This window comes from Falco punctatus, assembly GCF_963210335.1.
Source record: "Falco punctatus genome assembly, chromosome: 13".
NCBI lineage: Eukaryota > Metazoa > Chordata > Aves > Falconiformes > Falconidae > Falco > Falco punctatus.
The window spans coordinates 26,432,711-26,459,911 of record NC_137593.1 but is presented as its reverse complement, the minus strand read 5'-3'; the positions used below and the strand labels follow the sequence as shown (position 1 = coordinate 26,459,911).

The 27,201-nt window shown below is 46.9% G+C and overlaps 2 protein-coding genes across 11 annotated transcripts in view; both read left to right on the top strand.

Moving 5' to 3' along the window:
• Positions 1 to 14,025, top strand: part of DGKD (diacylglycerol kinase delta) — a 64,553-nt gene extending 50,528 nt beyond the window's left edge. For 5 of the 7 annotated variants that reach the window (XM_080409725.1, XM_080409727.1, XM_080409728.1 and 2 more), the window contains 9 exons: positions 1,149 to 1,262; positions 1,678 to 1,812; positions 5,009 to 5,160; positions 5,927 to 6,038; positions 6,205 to 6,297; positions 6,667 to 6,786; positions 7,120 to 7,237; positions 8,469 to 8,599; positions 9,757 to 14,025. In XM_080409725.1, the coding sequence (XP_080265851.1) occupies positions 1,149 to 1,262; positions 1,678 to 1,812; positions 5,009 to 5,160; positions 5,927 to 6,038; positions 6,205 to 6,297; positions 6,667 to 6,786; positions 7,120 to 7,237; positions 8,469 to 8,599; positions 9,757 to 9,846 (1,065 nt within the window). In that variant the 3' untranslated portion in view covers positions 9,847 to 14,025. Of the gene's footprint in view, positions 1 to 1,148; positions 1,263 to 1,677; positions 1,813 to 5,008; positions 5,161 to 5,926; positions 6,039 to 6,204; positions 6,298 to 6,666; positions 6,787 to 7,119; positions 7,238 to 8,468; positions 8,600 to 9,756 lie in introns of those variants that run through there. The other 2 variants (XM_080409726.1, XR_013931721.1) reach the window with 2 other exon arrangements.
• Positions 14,026 to 14,265: 240 nt separating this feature from the next.
• On the top strand, positions 14,266 to 27,158 carry LOC308072638 (vitamin K-dependent protein C-like). 4 transcript variants are annotated; one of them, XM_080409828.1, is made up of 10 exons: positions 14,266 to 17,909; positions 18,485 to 18,645; positions 18,988 to 19,068; positions 19,464 to 19,624; positions 20,596 to 20,620; positions 21,174 to 21,284; positions 21,965 to 22,105; positions 22,454 to 22,563; positions 23,551 to 23,668; positions 26,488 to 27,158. In XM_080409828.1, the coding sequence occupies exons 3-10, from the start codon at positions 19,005 to 19,007 to the stop codon at positions 27,054 to 27,056; spliced, it is 1,299 nt and encodes a 432-aa protein (XP_080265954.1). In that variant the 5' UTR covers positions 14,266 to 17,909; positions 18,485 to 18,645; positions 18,988 to 19,004; the 3' UTR covers positions 27,057 to 27,158. The 4 variants fall into 4 exon arrangements, with proteins under 4 accessions (XP_080265954.1, XP_080265953.1, XP_080265952.1 ...); XM_080409827.1 differs by having other exon boundaries at positions 18,988 to 19,624; XM_080409826.1 differs by having other exon boundaries at positions 18,485 to 19,068.
• Positions 27,159 to 27,201: the final 43 nt, after the last annotated feature.

Sequence of the window (27,201 nt, the reverse complement as noted above, 5' to 3'; positions counted from 1 at the left end):
TGGAGATCACCTAGTCCAGCCCCCTGCTAAAGCAGGGTCTCCTAGAGCAGGTTGCACAGGGTCGCGTCCAGGTGGGTTTGAATGTCTCCAGAGAAGGAGACTCCGCAGCCTCTCTGGGCAGCCTGTGCCAGTGCTCTGTCACCCTCAAGGTAAAGAAGATCTTCCCCATATTCAGAGGGAACTTCTTGTGTTTCACTTTGTGCCCGTTGCCCCTTGTCCTGTCTCTGGGCACCACTGAAAAGAACCTGGCCCTGTCCTCGTGACACTTGCCCTTAAGAATATTTGTAGTCATTGATAAGATCCCCTCTCGGTGTTCTCTTCTCCAGGCTAAACAGCCCCAGCTCTCTCAGCCTTTCCTTATCAGGGAGATGCTCCAGCCCCCCATCATCTTTGTAGCCCTCCCCTGGACTCTCTCCAGCAGTTCTCCGTCTCTCTTGAATGGGGGAGCCCAGAACTGGACCCAGCACTGCAGATGTGGCCTCACCAGGGCAGAGCAGAGGGCAGGATCACCTCCCTCTGCCTGCTGGCCACTCTCCTAACACGCCCCAGGATCCCACTGGGGACCTTGGCCCCAAGGGCACACTGCTGGCCCATGGGCCTGTGCTGGTACACAGGGTTGTTCCTCCCTAGGTGCAGGACCTAGGTGGTGAAGTGGGTAAGATACTGAAATCCAATCTTCAGCAGCTTCACACCCAAGCAGTCTGTAACGTTGAGAAAAAAACCAACCAGAACAGACAATTTGGACTTCCAGGAAGAGCTTTAGATTGCCCTCATCCCCTCAGGCTGTGCGAGAAGTAAAGTGCATTGAAGGCAAGGGGGGGGGTTAGATCCAGTCAGAAACACTGTATTATTTGAGATGAAAAATTGCCTACTCTCATAAGAATAAATATTGCCTTGTGGCCTACAGCCTTTGTGTTTGAATTATACTTTAGCTGCCATTAGAAGCACAGTGGGAATATCGAGGCTCTTTTATCTCCCTTCTAGCTCACTGCAGATCTTCATCACTTTCTAGCCTCATCATTAATTTTATACAGATTAAATAGCACAGTTGAAAGTTGACCGCCAGATCTGCACCAATGGGGGGTAAAGGAACCCTCTCTAACAGAGCTGTATGTCAACTGAATTCTCTCTCCCTTCTATCTGGCTAGACATTTACAGCCCCCTCCTTTGATGACAAGATTTTGGAGGTGGTAGCTGTGTTTGGTAGCATGCAGATGGCAGTGTCACGAGTGATAAACCTACAGCATCACCGGATTGCACAGGTATCAGATGCTTTTGTGAGCTCTTTTTGCCTCCCCCATCTCCAGCTCATGATGTTTTTGACCATTTCAGTCTGTAAAGCTCTCCTTTGTGTTCTCTCTGTTCCATGAAAAGAGCATCCACCAGGGCTGAAAATGGGCACATTCAGGGGGAATTTGGCATGGAATTGTTTGCTAGCATTCATTGTGGTGGGAATTAGACCAGCAGTTCAAATACCAGTTAGTCCAGAACCACAGCAAATGGTCCCTGCTGCACAAGGGCAAGGCATGCCCCGCCACCCAAGCACATCTTCCTCTAGTAGCACCAAAGCTACAGTACCCGGAGAAGTGCTTTGGAAAGAAAGAGGATGTCTCATATGTCTCATACTTTTGGAAAACCAACATTTTAGAGTTTTTTGGATGCAACCATTTCTTGCAGTGTCGGACAGTGAAGATAGCAATCCTTGGAGAAGAAGGAGTTCCCGTGCAAGTGGATGGAGAAGCCTGGATCCAGCCTCCGGGTTACATTTGGATTGTTCATAAGAACAGGGCACAAACCCTCACCCGAGACAGGGTAAGAGCAGCCTCGCATACACTGTGGAGTACGACGTGTTTTGATGTCACGTATTCCTGGAGGGTGTGGCAACAGCCACAGGTGCAAGCTTATCTTTGTGAATCTAAGAAGCATATTTTGCTACACACCATAACTTTTTTTGGAAAGAACATGATTAAACTTGCATTCACCACTTGGGAAATCACATAAATAAGGTTGTTTATGCAAGCTTATTTTGCTTCCTTTTCTAGGTGCCTTGTGACAGCCTTTCTTAACATGCTTGCATGCTGTTTTTCCCACAGGATGCCTGCCTCACCGAGTGCTGCAGATTGCCTAGGTGCAGCTGTTCAACGTTTTGATTTCTCATTATTGTTCAATATGTGCCTTATACCTCATTGACCAAGTAAAGCAGCGTCTAATGTCTTGTTCAGCATTGTCTTAATTTTCAAATGTCTGATGCGTACCAGCACACAAATAAGTGTCCTTGCCGTTTTACTGTATTACTGAGTATTGGTAAGCCAAAGAAAAGGATAAAGGCCTTGGTGTGGCATAAACAGGCTTTATGGATCCTCCCAACTCTGTAACTGTCCATGCATAAAGAGTTCAATTGATAGCAGCTCTTAATACTTTCCAGCATAATGCCCCTTTAACCAGCTTCCAGAGCAAATCTGTCCTCTGCAAAGGACTGACCTCCTGAATAACAAGAAAAGAGAGAGCAAAGAAGAGTAAAAAGGGAAAGCAGCCTGATACAGGCCTGAGGCACATTGCCTGGCAGGAAGTTACAAGTATGATGGGATGAAGAGAAAGCAAAAGCAGGTGTACAAAGCCCCTGTCGTGGTAGGACAGGGCAATACCCAAGACCCCTAGGAGAGAACAGTGGGTATTTACATTTATCATAGAATCATAGAATGGTTTGGGTTGGAATGGACCTTTAAAGGTTATCTAGTCCAACCCTTCTGCAATGAGCAGGGACATCCAACTGGATCAGGTTGCTCAGGGCCCCATCCAACCTGACCTTGAATGTTTCCAGGGATGGGGCATCTACAGCCTCTCTGGGAAAACCTGTTCCAGTGTTTCATCACCCTCACTGTAAAAAATTCCTTGCTTGTATCTAGTCTGATTCTACCCTCTTTTAGTTTAAAACCATTATCCCCTGTCCTGTCACCCCTTGATGCAAATGTTGTGGAGAGGAGGAGATGGGAATAGTGCACACAGTCTCTTAACCTGGAGGATAAGAGAGCTTCTGCAATGTCACACTGAGACTTGGAGGGGGAGTGACTGAAGGAGACAGCACAGAGAGCAAGGGGAAACAGAGTTCCTGCTGTAAAGATTGCTGCTGTAAAGGCAGAAGGGAGAAAAGGAGAGGCAACCTGCCTGTGGGTATGGTGGGAAAGGTGAAGCACAACAGGTAGGACACACAAGTCCCTAGTGAGTGTGCTGTGTGTAGGGCCATCTGAAGCCATCACTATGATTGTGCCATTCCACTCCTCATTGCCTGCAAACCCAGTTTTGCAGGCATGAAACTACCACTGGGGAAGAGGTTCCAGTTTTGCAGAGCAACTTTCAGCTTTTGTCTTGAATGTGAGCTTATCCTTATTTTTCCTGCTGTCCTTTTGATCATTGTTGCACACCCCTTCCTTCACAGAGCAAATCTGTCCTATGCAGTAGATGAAGCGGGGTCCTCTCTTCATGTGTGTGGCCCTGTACCTTTGGTAGCATTTTTCAAATATGATTTGGGATATTTAGTTTCCTAAACTGAAGATGGAAAAACCTCGTATTCCCTCATGTGGCCTCATCTGGGCAACTGAAGAGTCATCAGCAAGGTTGAGATCAGTGGGTAGCTTGCACTAATGAGAGCCTAATTGTGTCCTGTATGAGAGGAGCAGTAGGGGAAGGGAATGCTTTACTACAGGGCTTCACAAGTATTTGCAGATGCAGGAGAACGGCATGTCCCCAGAACCTTGAGTCATCCCCAAAGGCAGTTGTGTTCTGGTGGACACTGGCTTTTCTGTGCCATCTGTCTCCTCTCTCTGCCGTTAGTCCTGTGCACCTTTCCAAGTCTGGACTTGTCGCAGCACTCTCCATCTAGCTGGCTGCAACAAGGTCTTTTACCATCTCGTACCATCACACTCTTCATACCAGTCCCTCTGCTGCCTTCTCCTTGCCTCATCCAGGGCATGTGTTCTCTCTCCTCTCTCTGCTTCTTCCCTCCTCCCTTTCTTCCTCGCCTGCTCTCTCTTCATTGCCTCTCAACCACTTACCAGAACCAGCTGCAGCTGCACCTTGTCTACATCAATCAACCCACCGCCCCTGAAGCCAGCCCACAGCTGTACATTATCAATGCTAATTAACCCAGCTTCATTCCTCTACATGTACTCATCTTGATTGACTGTCCAGGCCCAGGATCCATGACAGCCATTTTCTTCCCCTTTCCCATCCACCCAATCTCCTTTCCTTTTCAGGCTCCCCAAATGCTGGTTTGGGGTTTTTGGTTTGTTTTTTTTCCATGAAAACTTCACACCCCTGCTTCTTATCCTCATCTTCTCTGAATTATTCTTCCTATTTCAATCTACCCCTCCCCGCTACCTTCTCCTGTCTAACCTCTCTTGCCATTTCTTGCACTCATTGATCCATTTCTCCTTGTCCTGGGGCTTTGTGTATCAGTTTTCATTCTCACCATATACAATTTTGATCCTTCTGCATTGGATCTGGTTTGCTTCTTCCTGTACCACTAGCCGATGCCAGCAGGAATATCAGTAAGGGTGCAAGTGTGACAGGTCCTTGCTCTTAGTTCAGCTGCTTGTCCCACCAGTTACTGAGGAAGCCCAGTTTACTTCCAGATGCGGAGGAGCCTTGAACATTTTTAATTTCCACCTCTGAGATGTCTCAGTCATATGAAGTGTAGAGGCAATATAGCTATTCAAAGGAAGGGCTGCCACCAGTAGGGAATTAGTGGATTTTGCTAATCTGGCCCTCAGAATTGGCCAAACAATTTTGACTAAAACAAGGCTTAAGCAAAAATGAAGCCAAGGTAAGCATGTGGCATGGAAAACTTCAGCCCACACAGCTAGTTACCAAAGTTATAAGCAGTTGAACAACTGGGTACTGCAATGAAAAGTGTCTCTACCAGATCTACATGTTTTACAGGCATAGGCACAGCCATTGTTTTTATAGGAGCTTTACAAGATATCTTACGGTTTGCTTACTGTGTTTTTAGGCATTTGAGAGCACCCTGAAGTCCTGGGAGGACAAACAGAAGTGTGAGTTGTCTCGACCCTCCTCTTTCTCTCTGCAACCAGAGATCATGTCTGAAGAAGAATCTACCCAGATCAACCAGTTTGGTCAAGCTGCAGGTGCTCTGATCCACAGGTGGGACTCAATTTGCTTTTGGTGAATAGAGTTCTCCTTTGGTGCCTGAAGTTCTCGTCCTACTCCCTGTTCCTGGAGATATTTCTGTTCACTCTTACCTTCTGCAGTGCTGGTCCATATCATAGAGAGTAGCATCATTCATTATGCACTGTCCCAGCTGCATGAGGACCGAAGTCAAGTGAAGTTTCTTAGGTTATTCTGAACAAAAAATGTTACTTTCGTGAATAAACGTGGACCCTTTAATCCTGAAAGAACCCATTATCTTTGAATATCAATGATTTTTATCAGAAATGAAACAAAGGCCTCTCTAGGAGATCAGATGACAAGTTGGGTTCTTGTAACCCTGATGACCAGTAGAGGTTTCTGGAAGAAGTCACTGTATGCTCATCCTTTAGTTAGGTGTTTAGCTCCTTGGTCTGGGTCTCAGAGAAAGTTCCCAGAGTCACATTAGAGAAGTGTTAATTAAAACTGCCATATATGTAGCTGCCTTTTATATCACTATGGCCATACTGAAATGTGTAGGTCGTATTTCACACTGATCTCAACTTGTGTAGAGAATTGAATCTGCATCTGGAGTTGTGCATGTGAAATCTGCCTTGCTTTGCCTGTGCATGCTCACTACAACAGGGAGAATGGCCCTCCCTGTGCCCCTCCCATGCTTTCTCTCTGCTCTTGTCACTCAGATGGGTATTAAAAAGAGGTACCCAGTCAGAAAAGATCTCCTGCTTTGAGCATATGCTGATGCAACATGTAATTCTCTCTTTAGCATTCGGGAAATAGCCCAATCCTATCAGGACATGGAACAGGAGCTTGCCCATGCTGTCAATGCCAGCTCCAAGTCTATGGACAAAGTCTACGCTAAATCCAAGTCTACAGAGGTACTTCACTCACTTGGCATCTTCCGTTTTGTCCTTACTCCATAGCTCTTGGTTTTCCTTTCTGATTGACCAAAAGTAGGCCTTGCTTGTCTAAAACAACTTCCTATTGACTGCTCAGACTTCTGCATTTCCAGGCTTAATTTGCGCATGAATTGCTTCCCCGCAGGGTCTGAACTGCAGCCTTGTTGTAGAGATGGTGAATAATGTCAAGGCCCTGCATAACGAGACAGAGCTGCTGCTGGCGGGCAAGATGGCACTGGTAAGAAGCACAAAGCAGGAGTAAAGCAGCCTCTCACTTTCTCTGCTCTCCTACTGTTGCCTGGCAAGCAACATTTTGCTGGTCTTTGTCGTCATTGCCTTTGTAAGAAGTCAGTTTAAATGTTATCATCCAGGAGTTGGGATGGTGTTGCTACATAGGCATGATGCGCAGTGAAGCTAGCTTGTGTGGGGTTTAGAGCTCAGAAAAGATGGAAGTTGTTAACCTGGCAATGTCTGGGCAGAGTGCCTGCTGTGCACTTCCTTTTAAAAGGAGGAACTGCTTTGTTAGCTAGGAATTTCAAGCCAAGGACCTGACTGTGTGTTCCACCATATGGCTTTTAACTCTGCTTTGTTTCCACTTCTGATCCAGCAATTAGATCCTCCACAGAAGGAGCAGCTCCAAGCAGCCCTGGCAGACATGGACCTCCAGCTGAGGAAACTGGCAGACATCCCTTGGTTGTGGCAGCTTATGGAGCCCTGTGATGAGGAGGTGAGGAGGACCAAGGCTGTATTTCCCTAGCTGTTCTCTTTTTCACTAGTTGGCTGTGAGTGTTTGACTTCCTGTGAATACACAACTGATGTGCGAAAAAATCATTAAGAAGGAAACTTGACTCCCTAGGGCTGAGGAAAGTAATTTCCTGCTAAGGTCCCTTGCCTGACATGGGATCAACTTTCTCTGTTTCCTTTCCTGTCTTGATCAGAATGAGTTTAGAATTTTTTTCCTCTCTTACAAAGTTATGGAGCCAGGCTTGGCAGTACTTGTTGCTCTTGGTCTGTTCCAGTCAAGTTATTACTGCCTGATTTTCCCTTTTTATTCTTACAGAACCAGATGCTGGATTATTCTAAACGCAGCCGCAGTGGCAAATTCCGGCTAGTGACCAAGTTTAAAAAGGAGAAGAACAACAAAAATAAGGAGACTCATAGTAGCATGGGATTGCCGGGTACCAAGTCTGCTCATTCATTGTGTCTCTTTGTCACAACACTGGTCACAGCACTACCAGTTCTCTGTCTCCTCTCATGTTCTCTCATTCTTCTGTTTCACGTGCATCTGCCTTTTCTTGGAGGTCTAGTCTGTCTTTTTCATGTGGCAAAGTAGCTTATTGCTCCGTTTTGTCTAAGTCATGGTCCCCCAGTACCACACAAATATTCCTGAGCAGAAACAGGAGGTACCCTCTGAAGAATTCTGCCTACATCCAGACATTTTCAGGGATATTTTAGGGGGTGCTTTGTGAAGTGATTTTGAGGATTTCAGCATTTTTAGGTATCAAAGTGACTGCGGGGCCCAAGTCCGCATAACTCCAGTCTTTTCACTGCTGATTCTCTGTGATATGGTTAATGGTGTTTTTCTCATTGATTCACCCTCAAGCTTTAATCAAGTTTCATGTCTAATTGGCTGGGGGTCAGCAGCACTACAGGTGCACCCTGACCTTTTAATCCTAGTGGTCAGTAGATGAAAACCGGCCATGAATCAATAAATTGCCATTTGAGATACTTTCTCCAACTGCTTTAGTTGATTTTTGGTTTATCCTCTCCTTATGAAGACTTTCTTCTAAAATTCAGAAGTACTGCCTGTTCTGTGGGCTCGTGGGTCCTGTCCTCTGCCATGGAGTTGTGGGTACAGTCTCCTTCTGTCTGACAGGCTGGTGCTCATTCATTGCCTTCAGAACTTGGGAACTTCATTATTCTCTTATTTAGAGGCTGTGCAAGAAAGTGGAAAACTGAACTCTTCCTCTCTCCCTCAGACTTGAGGGAGAGAGGTTGCCAGATTGTTTGCTAGGCACAAGTGCTTGTACATAATAGCAAACTAATCTGTGCTCGATTCTCCGTGATGTGTTTTAGGAATCTGTTTTGCAAGTAGAGGAATATCAATGAACTTACTCTTTTTGAACACAGGGGTAAACTTTAAAAAGCATATCCAATCCCATCACAACAAATGTGCGCTTCCTCCTGGTTTACTGCAGCTAGCCTCTGCTTAAGAGAACACCCCCTACCTTTCTCCACCCTACCTCCTTTGTCTGAGACTGTAGGTTGTGCTACCAGTCCTTGCCCTGCCCTTGGTTTGAGGCTGCTTGCCCTCCTTCTCTGGCACTGAGTGCAGATGGTGTCCTCATCTCTCACTGTCTTCTGGGATTCTGGGTACTCAATGCACTCCTGCTTTTCCATCTCTAACAGTTCACCTCTGGGGAACGGAGGAGGTTGCGGCCTGGCTTGAGCATCTCAGTCTTTGTGAGTATAAGGATATCTTCATCCGGCATGACGTCCGGGGCTCTGAGCTCCTGCACCTCGAACGGAGGGACCTCAAGGTACTTTCATGATCGGCTCATGAGAAATGGCCAGCTGCATCTGCATGACCTTCTGTGCTGAATGTGCTTGGAAGTGGTCTGCCCGCTGTTCATTCCACATGCCTTGGCAAAATGAATGGGTTCAGTGCAGCCTCATTTTATTTTCTCACCGTTTCGCGTCACCTGATTTATACTAGCAAGGAGGTAGAACAGCTAGTTGAGGGACCAACTGTCCAATTCTGCCACAGCTTCCTGGAGATGTAATGCAGTCCAGCACGCAGATTGCAGGTAGTATTCTTGAGAGTCTCCAATTTTAATGATAGAATGGAAGTTTTCAACTTCTCAGCTACCGTACCATCTTTGCAGAACATGCTGTGATTAGGAAAATGTGGTTCTTACGTTGTAGTGACTGGACAAATAGATCATCACACTTCTTTGTTACAAGAAAAAAATGATTGTAGTCTTTGATGAGGCTGCTAGATGGAGAGAATCTTTTTACATAGTGCTTAGTAATCCCATCACACAACTTTTTATCTCACAGGGAGATGCTTTCTCTACAGAGAAAAATTGAAAGTGGTGGTTCTTTGCATGTGCAAGAGACTTGTGTCATTACTGTGGTGGCTTGCATACTGCAGAAAAATATTTTGTTGATAAATGTTGCATGGCATTTGTTGAATGCCCCTTGGACCTTCATTTGTGATTTTGACCACCTTCCTGTTCTGAGGTTTGCTGTAATCTGTGTAGCTGATTCCTCTGCATGCCATCCAGCCACAGCCTGTGTTTTGATGCATGGTACCCGAGTGTTCACACATTTATTTGTGACTGGTTGGTTCTTCCTGCATGTTCTGGCTACTAGCTTAGGTCCTTGAGATCTGAATGCTCTTTCTGTTCTCCTGCTTTGGCCTTTAACAGCCAAAGCAATTTGCATTTCTGGCTAATGGTCTGCAGTTGTTTCTGTCCGTTGCTCTGTGCCTGTTCAGTGTTCGTTAGCCTGCCGTGCTCTGATAGCTTTTTGACACATGGTTTGAGGTTCCACATATAACTCTCAGGTTTGTAGCCTCTCTGGTTGGTTTCCTCCTCTCTCTGTAACTGCCTGACTAGTTTGTAACCATGACTTGGCCACCTGAAATTCCCCCCCTGCCTCTCTCCTGAAGGTAAGGTTTTCTCTTTTCTTCCAGGACCTGGGTGTGACCAAAGTGGGTCACATGAAGAGGATACTGCACGGGATCAAGGAGCTGAGCCGGAGTACTCCTGCCAGCGAGGTTTAGCCTCTGTTTTCACAGCCTGTGTCTACCATTCCCCATAACTGCACAGCAGTCGCCTTGCGGAGCAGATGTGCTCGTAACTGTCTCTGTTGAACAGCCAGTTTGTAGCTGTTCAGAGCTCATATCAGCCAAGCATGGTGCTACCTTTTTTTCTGTGAGGTACGGCTGCATCCAGTCGAGAGGCACCTTATCTGCGGTCAGGCCTCCTGGAAGAGAACTTGCTTGATGTTTGACGAACCATGTCCTCCAGCGTGGGAAGTTCTGGTTCCGGTGACAGTGCAGGACTCCTGAGAATTGCAACACAGCTACCTTTACTGGATAACTTCATCACAGTAGAATTATTCAGGGCAAAAGATATATTGGCCAGTCTTAGTTCAGGAGCATCTGACAGTCTTCTCAGACCCAAAACTTTCCCGCTCATCTGTGTGTCACACCTGTATCTCAAAGCATTTAAGTGGGACAAAGCTTGTCCTTGTGTCTTACTAATCTCTTTTTAATGCACCTGTAGTTGCATGCGATTTGCATCAGAAATTCAAAGCCAGTAGAGACCTCTTGCCAACGAATACCCAGTGATTCTCACTCACTTATGCCTTGCAACAAACAATGCGTGTGGTTCAAACAGCAGTTTGCACCAGCTTGCAGGGTCTTTGCTGGGCCTGGCTCTCCTCTTCCAGCCAGTGGCAATGGTACAACTTTCAGGTTTTCAGGCATCACAAATAATTCAGAAATTCCTGGCAGTAAGAAAGACAAAATTCTGGAGAGCCAGAAGATGACAGGAGATCGGCTCTGACATTCCCCCTTCTGAATTCATCTCCAGGAGACCAGATAAAATGGAGAGGAACGCCAGTTAGCTGTTTGGGCTGCGTCAGCAGTGTAATGTAATGGAGTGAGAGATGGAACAATTTGCTACATCTTGATGGAGGGAGCAGCATGACTGGCAATGGCCAGGAGTGGCTCCCTGCCCATTTAGTGCCACCTTCGTGGTCACAAACAACAGAGCTATTCTTTACTTCAGTTTGTGGTGCAGAAAATTATTTCTGTCACAAAAGATACGATTTACCCGTAGTACTTGCATCTTTTCACCTGTCCTGGTTTTAGTGGCTTTTCCACCTTGCTTATCTATCTTGCTGCCTTGCTCCTTCACTCCAAGGTGGATACTGAAAGATTAGGGTGGCTGAGTCCTCCTGGGTTGTACCCCTGAGAGAGAGATTGTGTGCTGTCAAACATGAGGGCTTCTGTAAGAGCACTGAGAGAAGGAGGATCGTTACTGAGCAGATGAGCGTTGTAATGAAAACTGGAGTATGTTGGTACCACATGCCTTTGGTACCACCAGCAGTGGAGCATGGAAAAATTAGTGCCTCTGAATCAGACTTCCTAGATGCTCTTCAAATTTCCACTGTATTGCCTGACTCCAGTCAGGTGACTGTTAAAGCCCGAAGACCAGCATGAATGCTTAGATTGCCATGTTTATCACTGCGAAGGGAATTCGGGAGCATTCAGTGCTGTAAAGCTGGAGGGACAGCAGGAATTTTTAATTACTTTGTTGTTTTGTATGTATTTATTTTTTTTTATTACAGAATGGCACCTGTCTGGCTATGGCGGCAGACAGAAAAATGGCCACATACACAGTGGCATAAAATATAATTTCCTGAGGACACTGTTTTTTGTTATTAGTAAGGATTTTATCAAATTGAATCAGCTCTAGTCTAACAACAGTCAGTCAAGTTATTTAGTGTAAAGACTTGTCAGCTTGAAAAGGTTATGGGCTGATTCTGTGCTGAGCAAACTCCATTGCATTATTTAAGATTTTGCCAAGGATTATTCTGACTCTCCCTCTCTTTTTTTTTAGTTGTCATTCTCCCACATCTCCTCTCTGCCTAGTGAGTGACGGGGTTTGCTCATGAGAAGGTAACAGAAGACTAAATGTGCTTGATCGAGCTAGCAAAATTTCTGATATAAATACTTTGGGGACTGAGCAAGAAATATGTTCAGCTTTGCCCTGGATTTGCTTCTCCTATCAATACATTGGCAATTGCTTCCGTAGCCATATTTTTCTTTATCAGTACAGCCCCACCTTGCTGTATTGAATTCCTGAGTTACCAGATAAGTAAGAACTGTAGACATACCGTATTCTCCCACTGGCTTGTTGAGGCACAGAGCAGCGTCTGCATGAGAATGAGGAGAAAACTCCACTAAGGAGAGCTCCAGGATGCAGCCATCCTTGCTGATGACCGTAAGGTGCAGCTCGCTGCCTGTCCCCAGGGGTGTGCATGGTCAGGATATTTGTGTGCCTGCCCAGGAGAGCGCAGGAGGGAGCACAAGGCAGGCAATAGCTCTGGGGAAGAGGTGAGAACTGTGTTTGTTGCTGTACATGGTGAAGCTGTTCTTGCTGTGAACCTTCTCCAGGCAACCTCATGGTTAAAGATACATAAACAACATGCGCTTGCCTAATTCCTGGGGGATTAAATTTTTGCCTCAATAGAAACGCTCCTCTCTGCTCTTCCTGCTCAGAGTCGCAGGGGAATCCAAAGAGTTTTTATGTTCAGGCGTGTTCCTTAATTTGTGCCGTATCTGTTGAGGCCTGACAGCCATTAGCCATCTGCTAACAAACGATGATGCCTGCACAGACCAATCCTCATTTCTTTTACTTTTACAATCTGTTGTGTTGATGGGTTCAGATCCTTCTTCTGTATGTGCACATTTTATCAAAGGGTTCATAGCCAGTATATTCCTGTCTGTTGCTTACCGAAGGCAGGGAGGGAGTTCTACCTTCTGTTAAGAGCTAGAAAATGGGATCCACATTTAACCTGAGTGCCTTTGAATATTTATTAAGGTTTATATCTAACAAAGGGGTTGTAGCTCTATGTGTCTCACTGGGAATAATGCAGATTTCTGTTGCAGAGACTTTGTGAATAAGTAAGGACGGTTTGTGTTAAACATCAGTGAGAGCTATCTGCAAAGTAGAGAGCCAGGCTGACCTGGCTACGTTATTCCAAGTTCCTCTTCTGGCATCTGATAATTTTTTGTGGGAGAGAAACTCAGGAAAGGCAATTAGACAGTAAAAAAATCTGCTGCTTTGCCAGAAAGGAGACTCTCCTGCAGTCTCAGGTAAAACACCAGCTTGAGAGAAGCTAGAACTGCACATATCACACATATGTTTAGTCTCTTAAAATAATGCTACTCATGTGAAAGCCATGCGGCAACTTCTGTTTGTCATCCCTCACCCTTGGCAGTGGTGCTGGGACAGTGTCTGCAGTGAGCTGGGCATATGGTTTCTTCTGCTAGGAAGAAGTCTCCGTACGTTATCTCACATTCTGGCACTGCCCTGGATATTTAACTTTAATGGCAGATTCTGGGGAATAACAAACCCTGTGTTTCGATGTTTCGGTGAAGTGGGATTGCAGGCAGTGGGGACTCGAGGGAGGGTTGGCCCGTGAAGCAGCTATCAGCAGTGTCCTGCGCTGGGCTAGCGTGGGGAGGGCTGTTAGCGTCGATGCAGTCTTTCTGGTTTTGCTTGTGGGATGGTAGGGCTGGGATGGTAGTCCCTGCTGCGCGGTCCCCGCTGCGGCAGGCGCCAGCCCTTTGCAGCAAAGGGGAGCTGTGCCACTCGGTGCCCGGAGGTGCTGGCCTGGCCAGGCTGCGCACAAGCCAGGCACCCCTCCAGCTCTGCCGAGGCCTTCAGCCCAGTCCTGGGAGTGTTTCTGCACCCAGATCATACGGAAAGCTTTGTTCATTGTTTTAGTATTATTTAAAAATGTGCATACTATCTATGTGTTTTAAAAAAAAGACTGTTTACACAAATATTTTGTATCTTAAGATGTGTGTACTGTAAAAAGAAAAAAAAAAAAAAGGAAAGGATGAAAAATGATGTTTTTCTACAACTGTCAGCAGTGACTGCATGTCTGTATCATCATCCACCGACCGTTGTTCCTCAGGGGTCTCCCCGCCATTCCTGTGATCCTGTCAAAAGCATAGGGAAGCAAGTGAATCCCTGTACAGTCTTGGGAAGAAGGTTTTGTGCCTTAAGAATGGGACCTGCTTCCCTCCTATTTATTGTGTTAATTTATACAGTGATTACCATGGAAATGTCTCTTGTATTTTTTTGTACATAGTTTACTGTCAATTGTTGTAAATAAGTTTTTCTTGTATATAAAGTAAACATGTTTCTGAGCTTCCAGTAAAGATTCTGTTACTGATTTCATTGTGTAAGAGGGCTGCAGTGCCCGGCTGGTGGGAACCAGCTAATAAAAATCTGTACTGTGATAAAATGGCTTTATCCTGAGTTGCATCAGAAGTTCAGAGCTGTTCCTTAGAGAGGAGTGACGTCGTAAATGTGATTGTTGTAGATTAGTTTTGTAGCATTTCTTCATCTTGGCTTAATTGGCACGGAGTAGAAGACATTATGTAGTTTATTAGCTATATCTCTGCAGTGAACAAAGTAAGAAATGTTTTAAACACAGTGGTTCTGCTGCTTCTCATCCTGATCATAGCTCCACTGTCTGCAAACCCACAGCTGGATGGGCAGACGCTCAGAAACTCAGCAGGGTACTTGTTAGTTACCTCCATGTGCTTGTAGAGCTCTCCTCAGGTGGTACAGTGTGACCACGTCTTCCTGGTGGTGTTGGTGCAGTGCCATGGTGAGAGGGGAACAGCTGTTTCTCTACTCCGCTTGGGCCTCTGTGCGTTCGGTTTGTTGCAGGAAATATATATGCTAGCTGGGATAAGTGAAAGTGCACTTAAAAAAATGTGGGAGAAAAGAATTTTCTCATGAAATGTTGAAATTAACTGCCATAAAATGAGACCTGTAAACTTGAAACTAAAAGATTGGGGAGACGTTTGAATGAGCAGATTGTGATGAGCTTTCTCTTCCATCTGTACAGATTGATGTGTTCATAAGATGCTGACAAGAAACTTCCAGTAGATAAACTGAGGGGATGGTCAGAGAGAGCCATAGTACTGCTGCAAAGTAAATGGAAAGTAACTTATAATGCCCGTGAGTATTTTCTATGTGAAAAAGACCTTTGTATTTGATAGTTAAGTGTGGAGAGAATAGTTTGTGTGACGGGAATGTAAGAAACGGTAGTAATGTTATATACTGTTGCAAGATGAAAATGGTAAAATTGATCATTAAAACGTTAGTTACCTAGAGCAGTAACAAGGAGAAAAGAAAAATGGTTGCATTAGCTCACACACGTACCAACCCTGAGTGTCAGGCCCTGCATTAAGTAGTACTACAGAAAACACGCAAAAAAGAAGCAGCAGAGAGACAGAAGATACACCCACGCTGATACAGGTAATTAATTTTTATCTTCTTTTTATTTATGTGGCAGAAGCCAATAGCAAGAAACTCTTGGCTCCTCTTGTTGTGTCATTACTAGGATGTCAGACCACCTGCTCAGGGCTGCCACCCCCTTGGTTTTATTGATAACTACTTGACAGATCTTGGGAGGAAGGTGTGCTGTAAAGATCTTGAAGTACCAATGGTTTGTTGTTTTTTCTTAATGTATTATGCTGCTGTTTCCCTTGTCCTAAGTGGTGTTGGGTTAGGGTATTTATGTGTTTGGGTTTTTTAGTGTAGTGTAAACTATGAGTTGGGAAGTGGAGGAGATCTGCTCCCACTGCACGAGCAGCAGTGGGAACACCCGTAGGAAGCAGCTCGGTCCTCCCGTGCCTGTGGAACAGCCTCAGAGCCGCGTGCCCGGCTGCGATGAGTAACTGTGCACCCACCTGCTGGGCCCTGAGCAGCTCCGCGTGTTTAATTCTCATGTGAGCAGGACGAAAAGGTTCTGAGACGGTGGGAAGTGACTTTTCATGGTAGTAGCAGCTAAAAGGTACACATCAGTTCTCTAGCAACTTCTGCCGCGGGAGTTCCGTTATTTGCTGGCTCACCAGACACCCTGGGAAGCATTGCATCTTTGCCTTCACCAGAAGGGAAGAGCTGGGGCACTTGGCACTATGACCTAAAGGACACCCCGCTCCTGTTGGCTTCAGGGTAAAAGTGCCGGTCAGTTGTGGCCTTTGGTGTTCCCTTGGGGGCGCGGGGCAGGGGGCAGCCTCAGGCCTCCTGCCAGGCCAGTGCCAGGCTGCGGGCAGGCCGTGGCAGCAGCGCAGAGCAGCTCCCTTTGCTCCCGGGCCACGGGCCGGACCCCCCGCAGCACCCCCGCAGCCTGCCGAGGACGTGCCCGTGGGCTCCCCACGGAGCGGTGGGTCTGCTGGCCTGGCAGCTCTGCGGGCTGTGCAAAGCCAAGGCCCTTTTCTCTGAAGAAGCAGCAGCTCGAGGAGACAGATCTTTCAGCTTGGTTTCCTAGGGAAGTGAGGGCGGCCTGGCTTGCCTGGTGCTGTGTGTCAGTCAGCCCATCTTTCCCCTCTGAACGCCTGTCTGGAGTTACAGTCTCATTGCAGATGGTTCAGGGGCCGGATGATTCACAGAACATTGCAAGGCTTGGAAGAAATCAGTACCCAGGATGAGGGGGGGACCTTGGCAGCACTCTGACAGGGAGAGGCTCCGCTGTGCCTGTAGGCAGGAGGCGTAGTGCTTTTACTGCTCTGGGAGTTATTCAAATTCGTTATAAATTAAAAGGTGTTAAGGTGCAGTAGGAAGAACTGATGAATGCAACACAAGACTGATGGCTGAAGGGCTGTGATTTTGAGACCTTGTGGCTTTGCTGTCTCAGTTCCCCTGTCTATCAAAATTTACATCTAATTTATTTAATTTATGGAAATTCACATTCTAAATTAAAATTTCAACTTGGAAAAATGCGAGAGGAGTGATTCGGCACTCTTGGCTAAGAAGCTAAAGGCTGAGAAGACATTTGAAAGTGTTCCAGAAGCTTTCTTGTAGAAGATGCAAACCCAAAGCATTTGGCTTTTTTTATCCACAGGGGAAACAAGAAGAGCGAAGTGTGCAGCCTGGTGTGCTCTTCCCCTTCAGGCTGCGAGGGCAGGAATCTTTAAGCTGGGAAATGTGAAAGATCCGTGATACTTTCTTACTTCAGGGAGGTGATTTCTTTGATTTTTAATGCCTGTTCATAACACACTGTGAATCTGAACTCTCTGCAGTGTTAATTAAAGTTATCTGGAGCCTCTTTTTTCTCCTCTTTACTCTCTTCTAGCCCTTCTCAGAAAAAAACATTATTCTTTTAATGAAGGGGGAACTAGAAAGTAGCGAGTCCAGCACTGTGACTGTTGGATTGAAATGGTTTCCTGGCATGCAAAACCAGGCAGATCTTGAAGCATCCTGGAGCAGCTTCTCTTCAGCCCCCTGCACCTGGAGTTTTATTCTTACCTCAGAGCCCAAATGCTGGCTTTTAAAATACATATTTCTGCACTGTAGTAGCAAGAGAAGTGGGAAAGCAGGACTATGAAGCTCCCAGAACACAAGGAATGACGAAGAATTAAATTCAGTCTTTCTGAGTATCAGTGTATCAGTACAGGTTTAAAAAAAAGTTTTTTAGGAGGCTGACACATTGGTGTTGATGTGTGTGTCCTGAATGGCCATCCTATACCAAGTCATAGAAACAAAAGCGTATTCAAAACCATGTACGCATGTGGTAGCAAAGCACACTTTCTAGATAGCCAGGTCAGCTACAAATATTATGAGTAATATGTGGCATATATGGTACTACATTTCTTTCTTTTTAGTTTTCCTATTTTGTGGTTCCTGCCTTCAGGTATGTTTCATAAACTTCATTTTCAGCGAACATCTGTTATCATTAATCTCAGCTGAAGATGTTTTGCCGAATGGCTGAAGGAGGATAAAGAATCCATCAGTAGAGCTTCGCAGTGCACACATCTTCCCCAGCTATGATTTTGGATGCCACAATTTATTATTTATTTTTAGCACAAGCCCCAGATGAATGAACTTTGAAGCTTTCGTTTAAAGAAAACTTGTTTTCAAGAAAGTCCATGGCCAAGTTCGTAAGGGAAAAAGGAACAGGTTTATAAGCCATCGGAGCTCTCCTAAACTGTGTCACTGGACACGTGCTGAGATCCTGGGGAGGCCCACCTTTTCCTGACACCTGCTGGCACCTTCTCCGGTGGAGCCCTGAGGACTCATGGTCACACAGGTAACCTGCATGAAGATGTCGCATGCTCTGCGGCTCACAGAGCTGCCGCTGCACAGATGCTTTCAGATAAGGGGGAAGCATTGCTTCCTATCATCTCCAATGCAAGTAAACTTCTGAAAAGGATTGTGGGTTTTGTCTAAAATGTTTCATATTCAAAATTCAATCGATTTGGTGCTGATGAGCTCATCCAGCACACTAAAAGACACAGCATGCTGGTGCAAGCTACTTGCCCTGCCTCCTCGCAGCAGGCAGCTGATGGGCAGGCACTGCCTGCTCCTGGCTGGGAGAGCGGGTGGTTGGGCTATTCTGTGGTGGAACCTTTGATGAGAAAGTAAAGTCGGAGGGCTCTTTAATTGTCCCTTTTGGGTGATTGCATGTTGTGAAAGTGTGGTAGGATCTCTCAAGAGACCTCAGCACTGAGTGGTTGTGCTTACAGACTAAATACAATCAATTCTACTTGCCAGAAAGTAAAAAGAAAAAAAAAAAAACACACAAAAAAAACCCCCACAACCAAAAAACGTTTTGAAAAAGGCAGGGTGGATGCCTCAGCTGTTTCACTTCTCTACTGCATGCAGGTAAATTGTGAAGCTCCCTCTAAGCACTGTTTGTTTAATGACTGGAAAGAAAGCACTTCATGTCACTCCAAAGAGTCAATATCTGAAGTTACGGATTAACTAAGTTCCAGCAGAGCTCATGGCGGAAGAATAGATCACGCTGATTCATACTGAATAAAGCAGTAAGTGCTTCAAAAGTATTGTATCCTTTGGGATTTCAAAGTACAGCTTGCTTTAATGAAGCATAAAGCTTGTCAGAAATGCCTGGTAGCGAGGGGAGGATGGCGGGGCAGGCGAGAAGTGTTCTGGGAGAGCTGCTGGTGGCTGAAAGGCAAACCAGCTGCAGGGCCTCACGGACAGTGCTTTGGAGTCAGTCACGGCACCACACAGCATTCAGCGAGGGAGCTGCTCTGGGAAAACCAAGGGAAGGAGCTAGCTGAGCTGCCTGCACATGTCGCCTGCAGCGGGGGGTCGTGCAGCAGCCCTGCAGCGCACTCCCTTCACACCTGCCTTCTCTGCTCTAGGTGGCTCCTGCTGCAGTATGTGGAAGCTCATCACTGTAGGGGTGCTGCTGGCCGCCTGCTCTTCACCAGTCTGTACCTCAAGTAAGTTTTCAGAGATACCGTTCACCCTTTTCCAGTTGCTACAAGTGTGTTGCTCGCTCCTCTGTCAGTCCCAGGGAGCAAGTTGTTCTGGATTCACTCTGCAATCGTTCCCCTTAGGGGGGTTTGAATTCCTCTAGGAGAGGTTGACAGTGCTGGGCCGCGATGTCTGCCTGGTCGCAGCCCTCCTGTGCCCTACAAGCTGCCTGAGCACCGCAAGCAGAGGCTGGGGCTTGCTGCCGCAGCGCAGCACTGACAGCCCCTGGCTTCCAGGGCAGGTGCTCTTGCTGTGTGAGAGATGAGCTGTTGCATTGCCATGTGTCCCTTGAGAAGGTCCACCACCACTTTTCAGCCAGCTCTTTTTTCCCTGCTTGTGTTTTCACATTTTTTGCTTCCAGTATTTTACAGCAATGAAGATGCAAACCAAGTCCTGAAAATCCAGAAGCGGGCAAACTCTTTCCTGGAGGAACTCAAACCGGGCTCTGTGGAGCGTGAGTGCATGGAAGAGCGGTGTGAATTTGAGGAGGCCAGTGAAATATTTGAAACCAAGGAAGCAACAGTAAGTTGTTCTTGTAAGGATGAACGTGGGACTGAACCATTATCGTTTGTTTTCTTCAAGTATTGCAATCCAGGGCATTGAATCCAGCACTGAACATGCATCTCTCCTGACTCCTAAGGTGCGGGCATGGTATTGAGCATCCTTGCGTTACAGTGGTTGTCTAATTACCTCCTATATGGGCCACAAAACTTGGCTGCTCATGCATGTCCCACCTGACCTAACTGTGGGGTTTAGGTCCCAGCCAGGTAATCCCAGTCCCTGCTTGACCCCACTGGCTGTTCTTGCTGCCACTGCGTTGTTACCAGTCCTTCCAGTCCTTTGCCCTTGGCTGTCCATTCGCCAGCCCTGGCTGCCTCCCGCTGTATCTCCCCAGTCTCCCACCTGTGCCTGACGAACCCTTCTCTAACCACTGGGTTCTCTCTCATTTTCCAAACCTTTTATTTTCAATTGGATGCTGCCTGTATTGTCAACATCACCGATTCCTGCCCCTTTCCACACCCGGTTGTTGTGTTGACTTGGACTTTTTCTGACTCTGTTAAGCAGAGTAGGCTTGCCACACGGGATGAACCAGTCCTTGCTGTCCCTCAGACCCCAGTGTGCAGTGGGGTCTGTCTCCACAGTGCCCATGTTGGTCTAACTGGACACAAATGAGTTGTGCGCTCAGCCACACAGGTGACTTGCAGGCAGTAAGTGATAAGAAATCAGCAGCTGTGGGGATTTTGAGGGGTTGTGGTACTGGAGGGTCTGCAGGTTGGACAGGGGGATCTGTGCTGAGTACAGGCAATAGATGAATGAATGGGTTGGCCAGTTGTATTGGTGTGCAATGCCAGTCACTACACTGTCAAGAAGAATGAGACCAGAGCTGCTGACTGGGGTGCTGTGCTCTGTTGAATGAGACCATGATAGGCTTTAAATCCCTCACTTGTTAAAAGTCTGCTTCTGGCCTTAATGTAAGTTTTGTTTCTCCACAGCGAAATTTTTGGACCAAGTATGTAGGTAAGTAAAAGACTTTCCCAGTCACTTCTCTGTGTTTCCTCAAGAGTAACTGGTAGTCAGCCTCCCTGCTGCCATGTATCGCATACCCATTCAAACGCTCATTCTCTCCTGTATGGGGTGTGCAGGGAATGTGTTCCTGTTCCATCATACAGCAGCCTTCCCAAAAAACTCAAAGTGCATCTGTGCCCATCATCAGTTGTCTCCCCAGAGCTAAGGCACTGGTCAAAAGTGCTCTCTGATGCTCTAACCCCACCTGACGTGGTCCAAAGAGGAGCCCCAGCCCTGCTCTTCACTCCCGCAGCGATCTGCCTCTGCCCTGTCTGCCTCGGGTTTTGCTCTTTCTTCCCCTTCTGCCCACTCCGCTCACCCTGCCGCTGCGATTCAGAACCTGAACAAATGCCTTTGCCTCTGGGCTGGCACCACGGAGGTACCACCGTTTGGTGGCAGAAGCCGTGGGTGATGCTTGGCAATCCGGGGAGGGTCTGTTCCTGTTACTGCTCAGTCTGTGAGCTCTGCGTGGTTCGGGGACTGAGTTTTCTCGCCTCTGTTTCAGATGGAGATCAGTGTGACCCGCAGCCTTGTGCCAATGGGATCTGCAAGGACAATATTGGAGAATTTTCCTGCATCTGTAACAAAGGCTGGGAGGGGTTTTTGTGCAATTATGGTAATGCTGCCTTTAATCCACTAAAAAATAACATTCTGTGTGCCAGGGAGCTCTGTGTAATAGGTAGGGGTTGACACTGTTGTCATTGCTCAGTGTACTCGCTGTCTTTACTAATGTCATTTCTCTTTCGCTTCGTGATGTGGTAAAAGGATTATCTGCATTTACCTAAAGCAAAATGAACTTTGTGTTGCCATGGGAGAGGTTTGGAGATCTGAGATATGTTAATTATACAAAAACGCTGGAAATAATTCGGTAAAGCAGGGGTTTCAGGTACTTTAGAACCATCACCACAGGAATTATGGTAGGGGAAAAACAACCCACTGCAAATATTTGATTGTCTTTACTGTGACAGTTTCTTCCTTGGACAAAAGCTGGATAGCGTGTTTAGGGATGAGCACATATGTCATGTGGCATCAATACTTGGCACTCAATGACAGTGAATTTTCTGTTCTCCAGTCTACCCGCCCTGACAGTAATCTGTTTTCTCCACCTCCCCCCCTGCCTTATTCTGGACCAGGGTCTGTTTGCTGTCTCAGGGCTGAGTGCCCACAACTGTCATCCCAAACCCGTTGCCAGCTGTTGCTCACTGGAATTACGATGTCATTTTGCCACTTTACCTTCCTGTGACCCTGTGGCTTTCCAGCTTCTCATGTCTCTCTTGCTGTTCGTGTTTTCCGCAGAGGTCAAATACACCAACTGTTCCGTCGATAATGGAGGATGTGAACATTTCTGCAGGGATGACCCTGCCAACCGATGCCGCTCGTGCAGATGTGCCTCTGGCTATCAGCTGAAGGATGACCATACCAACTGCAAGCCTGTAGGTAAGAGGAGGGTGTTCGTAGTGCAGGTTTGACAGAGGATTATTCAGATATGAAGTAAGAGAATGTTATGGGAGAACTGTCTGCAGTGCGCTCTTCAAAACATCCATTCCATGCAGAGTAATGCTGTGCCTGCATTTCCCAGTTCCATATGCGCTTTACAGCCTTTAACCTGTGTTTGCCTCCTGGAGACATACAGGGGGATCAGGAAACTGCCTCCTCTGCTGAGTGCTGAGGGACTTCCATGAAGCCACTGAGCAGTATCGCCTAGGACGGAGGGAATGCTTTAGAAAGAGGTTTTGTATTGGGTGACCTGGTCTTTGCTAATTAACTTCTCTGCATCTCCTGTAGTGGAGTTCCCCTGTGGAAGAGTGAAAATGGACTATGTTGAACCCAAAGTAGGATTCAATATTCGGCTCATTGAGGGAAAAGCAGGAAGAAGGGGAGGCAGCCCTTGGCAGGTAAGGAGAAGAATGTTTTTTCACCACAAATAGTTCAGGCTTTTCCCAAACTATTTTTTTCTGTGTGCCTGGCTGCTCCACAAAGGCTCCTGTGTACTAATGGTGGTGCCACGTGAAGCTAAGATTCCCTTAGCTTCTTCAAAAGCAACCCAAAAGTTGGAGTAACAGGGAAAAATGGTTTATTATCTGTTAGGACTCTTGACCTTGTCACTGTTGCCAGGTTTTTACCTTACCTTGCCAGCAATGTCAAGAGAGAGGGTAGTGGTGACACTTACCGACTCTGTTGCTCCATCCAGGGAAAGGCCGCTCGATCCCTGCAATGCATGCTCCTGGTGCTTGATGTGTGCTCCTGCTGCTGTAACAGCCTTTTGGTGGGAGCACGAGCTAATCGTCTCCCCCTCTCCGCATGGATCAGTGCTTATAAGCCTCAGCTGTCATAAACTCAATTTAGCAGATGTAATCAGCAAAATACACCATAGCTTTACAGAGCAGACTGGGACATCGCAGAGAGAGGGGAGACAGTGCAGAGCTTATGGTGGGACTAGTGAATGCATGGAATGAGGACCTGGTTCTTTTTGACATTAAAGGCCGTGTTACACCATAGTGTGAGTTGCAGCCTGAGATGACACACTGTCTCTGGCGTGCCACGCACACAAGAATAATCCCCTCATTTGAGCTCTGTGTTTCAAAGCTTTCAAGTACCAAAGTGCTTCTTTACAGTGACTAGCATCATCCCATGCTGATTTGGATGAAGCCAGCCCTCATGCAAAAAGAATATTCAAAACTTTCTTGCAGGTGTCCCACAGAGTGCTTTTGTCCCAGTGTAGAGCTTTGCCTTCAATGAATGTGGCATGCTTTGGTGCTTGACGCACCTGGGTGTTTTGCAACCAGAAGGAAGAATGTGTACAATGTTTTGGAGCCGTGCTCCATGCAGTGTCAGACCTCCCTCTCTCTCTCTTTTTCTTGTTTTCTTGTTGTTTATTTCAGATTATGCTGCAAAATAGCAAAGGGAGATTTCTGTGTGGGGGTGTTCTCATCCATCCATCTTGGGTCCTAACAGCGGCACACTGCACTGAGGCAGAAGAGGGGCTCAAAGTAAGACTTGGTATGGAAAAAAAAGTCTGTCCCTGTGTTTTTTAAATATAACTGTTTCATTCCCAAGGTTTATAATCTCAGGAGAAAGACTAGCAGTTTATGAAGACAAAAGACCTTCTTGGTTGTAGGAATAGGTTGTCTAGGAAGTATTTAATATGCACCTTAGCACAAAACAAAAAAGTTTAGTAAAAATATGATGTCGTTTGAGCCCTAAACCCTAGAGATGTTTAGTGAGATATGTGGAACAGAGTTTTGAATGGAGACATGGTGGGGGGCAGGTGTGCGCTCCCTGGCAGTGGCAGAGATGTTCATGCTGAGCCTACAGATCTGATCCTCGACGTGCCTCTGCCAGGCTGGGACACCCAGCACTGCTCCGGACTTGTCCCACTGCAGCTCTCTGCTTGCCATCCAGGGGGGCAAAACTGGAGGGGAAGCTCAGGCTGGGTTTGCACTCAGGAGCCTGGGGGGTCATCTTGTAGCAGGACTGACGTGGCCTTTTCATGACTGAAATGAAGAGTCAGGTCTCAGAGTAGCTGAAGTTTTGGAAGATGGATTTGAGAACAACTGAATTTTCCTGTTTGTGGCTCTTGTTCCTGCATCTCCAGCTTAAGAGCATCCAGAAGTGTGTTCAGAGATCCAAGAAAACAGAGCAGACGGGTGAATGTAAGGATCCCATTCAAAATACTGTGTGTCCCTTCAGAGAACGTCTCTCACTTTCTTGTTTATGTAGATCTTCATAGCTAATGTTATTCTGCCAGCAGCAAGATTATGATGCTTCTTATTGCGTAGAAGGAACCAGATGCATTTCACCCAGCCTCTGGGTTCCGTACCTCCAGGTGTGGATAGAACTCCTGGAATTTTAAACTCTTGGGGTGGGTAACTGAACTGAGAAAGGAGGTATCGGTGACCAGAAGTCAAAAAGGTCTTCTGGGCTGGGGGAGCTGCTGGTGCCATAGCACTGATGCAAAAGCTGTCACCTGCTTGTTCGTGGCTGGCTGGGTGCAGAGCGTTCGTAGCCGTGCTTGCGTGCGGGGCATGTGACACCTAGCAGAAAGTGTGCTCCTGCACAGCTGAACTGCCTTCCTCGGAGGGGATCTGACGGTGTTCGAGTCCAGAGTTATTTCTGAGGCCTAAACCAGAGTTTTGTATTTGTGAAGACAGGAATAACCCCCCGCCCATACCTGCCAGTCAGCCCCCGCTGCAGCGGCTGCAGAGTGGGTAGCAAGGAAACCTGCTCCAAGGTGCCACAGACACAGCGCCTCAAAGAAGAGGGGTCAGGATAGAAGAAAAGAAAAAAGAGATTTTTGAGTGGCGGCTTGATAAATGCAAGTCCTTCAGGCTCTGGTACTACTTAATACAGGTGCCAATCAGAGCAATTCCAGCCGTCTGCTGTGGCCACATACGGGATGTCCATCGGCTGTCTGCAGCAGAGCAAGGGGAGACACTCAGAAATAATTGGTCTGGAAGTCCAAGATCCAAAGCTAGAATTAAAGAGTCTTTTGAGAATCTATTTCTGGAATGACTGTGGATCATAAAACCCCTACGCTTTGGAGATATTGACTCCTTACAGAAAAAAAAAAACAAAAACAGACCCAAAGAGCTGCAGTACCTCATGGACAGGCTGGAGCAGAGGGGAGTTACGCTGGAGCAAGTGACTTCAGAAGACCTCGGTCACGCGGGGTCAGAGTAACTTGACTGTAGGGCTTGTATCTGCAGGGATTCAAATAAAACTGAAAGAAGGCACAATTTACCTGGGGGGACACGACGGGACAGGGCCAAATTTGCAAGATGTGTGAAGCACACATCTGAAAAGGTGGTGATGAAGAGCAACTTGAGGTCACCTGCAGTGAAGCCAAGCTGCCGTGGGCACACGCCGTGTGGACAGGGGGCAGCCTGTCCCGCAGGCCTGCCTGCAGCTCGCGTGTGCGCCGTGCGCAGCTCTCGGCAGAAGTTTTGTCAAGCACCTACTGAAGGAGGCCTGGATCTGGAGCTTAAATTAACCGACTGCACCTTCAGATACGTGGCAGCCACCGCTAACGACTCGTGGGGCACTGCCTCTCCAGCCTTGCAGGGAGAGCTGCCCCACTCTCTTTTCCCACCATATCACAACTTGTTCTCGCCTTTCTGGCCCTTTCCAGCTTTTCCTGCTTACTGTTCCATAACTGCTGGGCCCACAAAGTAGCTGTGATCATGCAGCTCAAATAACAACCGAGAAGTTTTAAGTAGTCAAAAATTCCTTAAAATACAGATGCGAGATTTCAGAAGGGATTAGCCTTGCCGTCAGTCATCTGGATCTTGTAAATCCTGGAGTTCAGTCGTCCAGGCCCTGGTTGTGCAGCACAAAGCTCCCACGCCGTTGTGCATGTCTTGCTGCACTGTGTGCTTGCTCGCCCTGCTTTTACCGCGGACTCCAAGCAGGTTGTTCTCCCCCCCGAGGAGCCCTCCCGTTGCACAAGCCAGCTGTAACGGGAACACCGCAGGGCGCCTCCGTTTCTCACCTGATGGCCGTAGCTGTTGGGTGCGAACTCATTGAGTGCTGTGTGTGTTCCTGATTCAGGTGATTGTGGACATTTTACAGATTTGTCCATTAGTTATTACTAATATTGTTAGTAATGAATTACATTACAAAAGTAATGAATTACAGTAGGACATTAGGAGTCCATCAGCTCCAGTAAGAGCACTGTTAACCTATAACAGAAAATGAACAAATGTCTGTATTAAGAGGGAATTAACAACGTGACGTACAGCCCAAAATCAATCCAGGTGCTTTGGTGTTCAAGATGAAGGAAAGCTCTGCAGCATCCGTCATCTTCTTGTTTGCTCTTCCAGGTAAATACCACCGTCTCCGTACTGAGGAAGATGAGCAAACCATTTGGGTTGATAAATGCGTGGCCCACGAAAATTACACCAAGGAGACCTCCGATAACGACATAGCCATGCTGCACCTGGCCGAGCCCGTGCTGTATAACAAATACGCGCTCCCTATCTGCCTTCCCACCCGCGAGCTGGCGGAACAGGAGCTGATGAGAAGCGGGAACCAGATGGTGGTAACTGGCTGGGGCAGCACGAGCGATGTTAAAAACAATTATTCGACTTTCCTCAGTTACATTCAGATCCCCATGGTTGCCCGGAATGAGTGTGCCCGGGCGATGAGTTTCGCCATCTCGGACAACATGCTGTGCGCTGGGAGCTTAGAGGACAAACAGGATTCCTGCAGCGGGGACAGCGGAGGCCCTATGATCACTAAATATAAGGACACTTGGTTTTTGGTAGGACTTGTGAGCTGGGGCGAAGGCTGTGGGAGAAAGGAGAAATTTGGGGTCTACACCAAAGTTAGTCAGTACCTTGAGTGGATCCAGCAGCACATAGATAAGATGTCAGCATCTTGGAAGGGTTGATTGTGATCCCGAGAGTCTGGAATATTATGGCTAAGTGCTAGTGGCAGTACGCAGTGTAATGTACTGCCAGATCTTCAGTATTAAATATTGAGTATGTGTTAACCTTGTGTGCTGTTTTCCTTGATATCTGGGGGGCGGGGGGGGG

Excerpts from the sequence above, each read along its gene's own strand:
- LOC308072638 (XM_080409826.1), top strand. The coding sequence starts at position 18,915 with ATGTCGCCTGCAGCGGGGGGTCGTGCAGCAGCCCTGCAGCGCACTCCC. Across the intron at positions 21,285-21,964 it reads GGGGTTTTTGTGCAATTATG|AGGTCAAATACACCAACTGT; the intron begins GTAATGCTGCCT and ends TGTTTTCCGCAG. Across the intron at positions 23,669-26,487 it reads GGGGCTCAAAGTAAGACTTG|GTAAATACCACCGTCTCCGT; the intron begins GTATGGAAAAAA and ends TTGCTCTTCCAG.